Source organism: Cricetulus griseus, chromosome 4 (assembly GCF_003668045.3).
Source record: "Cricetulus griseus strain 17A/GY chromosome 4, alternate assembly CriGri-PICRH-1.0, whole genome shotgun sequence".
Classification (NCBI taxonomy): domain Eukaryota; kingdom Metazoa; phylum Chordata; class Mammalia; order Rodentia; family Cricetidae; genus Cricetulus; species Cricetulus griseus.
In genome coordinates this window covers 151,582,853-151,585,362 of record NC_048597.1, presented here as the reverse complement: position 1 = coordinate 151,585,362, position 2,510 = coordinate 151,582,853, and the positions used below count along the sequence as shown (strand labels likewise).

At 39.4% G+C, this 2,510-nt stretch overlaps 1 protein-coding gene across 1 annotated transcript; it reads left to right on the top strand.

Moving 5' to 3' along the window:
* The first annotated feature begins 562 nt into the window (after positions 1-562).
* Positions 563-1,522, top strand: LOC100770596 (putative olfactory receptor 10D4). The gene has a single exon (XM_027412296.1). It carries the CDS (start codon positions 584-586, stop codon positions 1,520-1,522), a length of 939 nt encoding a protein of 312 aa, XP_027268097.1. The 5' UTR covers positions 563-583.
* The last annotated feature ends 988 nt before the right edge of the window (positions 1,523-2,510 follow it).

Here is a 2,510-nt window from a genome sequence, read left to right as displayed (position 1 = left end):
GTGTGTGTGTGTGTGTGTGTGTGTGTGTGTATGGCGCATGCGGTTCATAGGTTCTCAGTATAAACAACACACAATTCTTCTAACTATGTGTGATGAAGAGTGGAAAGCATATTTTTGGCAGCAACATTAAAAAGAAGAGTCTGAATTTCTTTCCCCTTTTCCCTTTTTTACATGTACATAATGGGGCAATTGGCTTATGTGTAATTCAAGCATAGCTTGTTCATCCAAAATGAGGTTGTCATTTGATAATCCATTAGAAAAATGTGTAACCTTAAATGTGCCAGATTTTCTTTATTCTTATTATTACCCAGAAATAAAGAAAATAAAGCAGGTTAGTGGCAAGAAGCAACCACTGCCATTTATATTCTTTTCCTCCACCTAACATGCAACGAAATAGAGACCAAATGAGGCACATCACTTAACTGAATGCCAAGAGCAGATTCATTGCTGGTTCTGTTTTCCCTCTTGGCTTTATTTTGATTTCAGCAACTGCCTTAGATAGGAGTCGTTTGGTCAGGAAGCTGTTCTCAGTTACTCATGAACAACATCGCTTTACTTCTCCAGGGTTGCCTGTGTCAAGAACATGAGGAACTACACCTCTGTGACAGAGTTCATCCTGCTGGGAATTTCTAACAGTGAAGGATTAGAGAACATGCTCTTTGTCCTGTTCCTGGTCTTCTATGTCTTTGCCTTGCTGGGAAACCTGCTCATCTTCCTCACCATCCTGGCTTCCCCCAACCTCCACACCCCCATGTATTTCTTCTTGGGGAACCTGGCAATGTTTGACATATTCTTCCCTTCTGTGAATTCTCCTAAGATGATGGACTGCCTAGTGGGGCAGAGTTGCACCATCTCATACCAGGGCTGTGCCTCACAGATTTTTTTCTATCACACGCTGGGATGTACTGAGTGTTTCCTGTATACAGTCATGGCCTATGATCGCTTTGTGGCTATTTGTTACCCTATGAGATACACAGTCATCATGAACTACATGGTGTGTACCTGCTTTACAGTTGGCACTTGGTTGGGGGGCTTTGTACATGGGAGCATTCTCACATTTCTTATCTTTAAGTTACCCTACTGTGGCCCCAATGAGGTGAACAGTTTCTTCTGTGACATTCCAGTGGTGCTGTCCCTGGCATGTGCAGACACATCTCTAGCACAGACCGTAAGTTTTACCAATGTTGGCATTGTTGCACTCACGTGCTTTCTCCTTGTTCTCACTTCTTACACTCGTATTGTTATCTCCATCTTGAAAATCCGTTCCTCAGAAGGCAGGCGCCGAGCCTTCTCCACCTGCAGTGCCCACTTCACATCTATTCTATTGTTCTATGGTCCTGTGATTCTTGTTTATCTCAGACCTGCTTCTAGTCCCTGGCTGGATTCTGTTGTCCAGGTGTTCAATAATGTTGTCACCCCCTCCTTGAATCCTCTGATTTATTCTTTGAGAAACAAGGAAGTGAAATTAGCCCTAAGAAAGGTGCTAAGTCAATCAATGCAACCTTTAGGGTATAAGGAATAGAAGCAATCATTCTTTTGATGTTGTTTCAGGTTTTCTTTTATTCAGTACTGTTGCCAAATTAGTGAGCTGCCCTCATGGTTAATTTGGGCTTCTATGTGGGTTTCACCTTATAGAGAAGACTTTTCAAATTAATTCAGTGTTTTTAATTGTAATTTGCCAAAAATGAATCTTTCTGCTCTGTAACCTATATGTGTGCAATTCAGTGGACTGGTTTATAAGAAGCTGGACCTTTCTAAGAGCCATGGATCACTCCCTTCAATTCCTCTTATCACTCCTTTTAAATATTACCTTTCTATATTTTTCTAAGTTTCACTTTGGCCACCCCATTAAGCTAGTCACCATTAATAAGGTATAGAATTTTAAAGGCTGAAATTAGTAGATGCATCTTTGTCCTGTCAATTACGATGCAAATCACCAAATTTAGAACAAAAAAAGATTCCTGTTTAGGAGACTCCAAATTCAAATATTCTGAAGAATGTTCTCTATTGTCGTCTAAGATGCTGTCTTTTGTTTCAAGCCCAAGGTGTTTATTTGCTTGTTATGAATTGTGATTTGTAGTGTAAAAATTAAAATAAGCATAAGAAAGTGCTCAGGCACTCCCGTGAAGCACTGGAAATTAATACAGGATCCTGGTATGACTAATTGCCACTCAAAATCTAATAACATGACACAAATGTTGAGGTTAAAGAAATCAATATAATACTGAAGCCAGACCCTGTGAAGTTGAATAGGGCTTATTTTCCCAAATATTAACTCAGGGACCTCAGGTTGGTTGATTTATTCATGCAAAACAGCGACAGTGGGATCTTGTGCAAAGGCTACACTGTAGTGTGGTTTTATTATCCTATGTCAGTATGTTTCCTTTTTTTTCTAGAGAAAATTTATGGATAATAATCAGTTTTCCATCCCATGTCATTCCCTTTAATTCTTTATGTGAAGACATTGTTTTCTAGCCTGTTAAATATTATTTTATCTTTAACTGAAGAAG

What these genes read in the sequence shown, in the direction of transcription:
- LOC100770596 (XM_027412296.1), top strand. Translation starts at nt 584, where the DNA reads ATGAGGAACTACACCTCTGTGACAGAGTTCATCCTGCTGGGAATTTCT.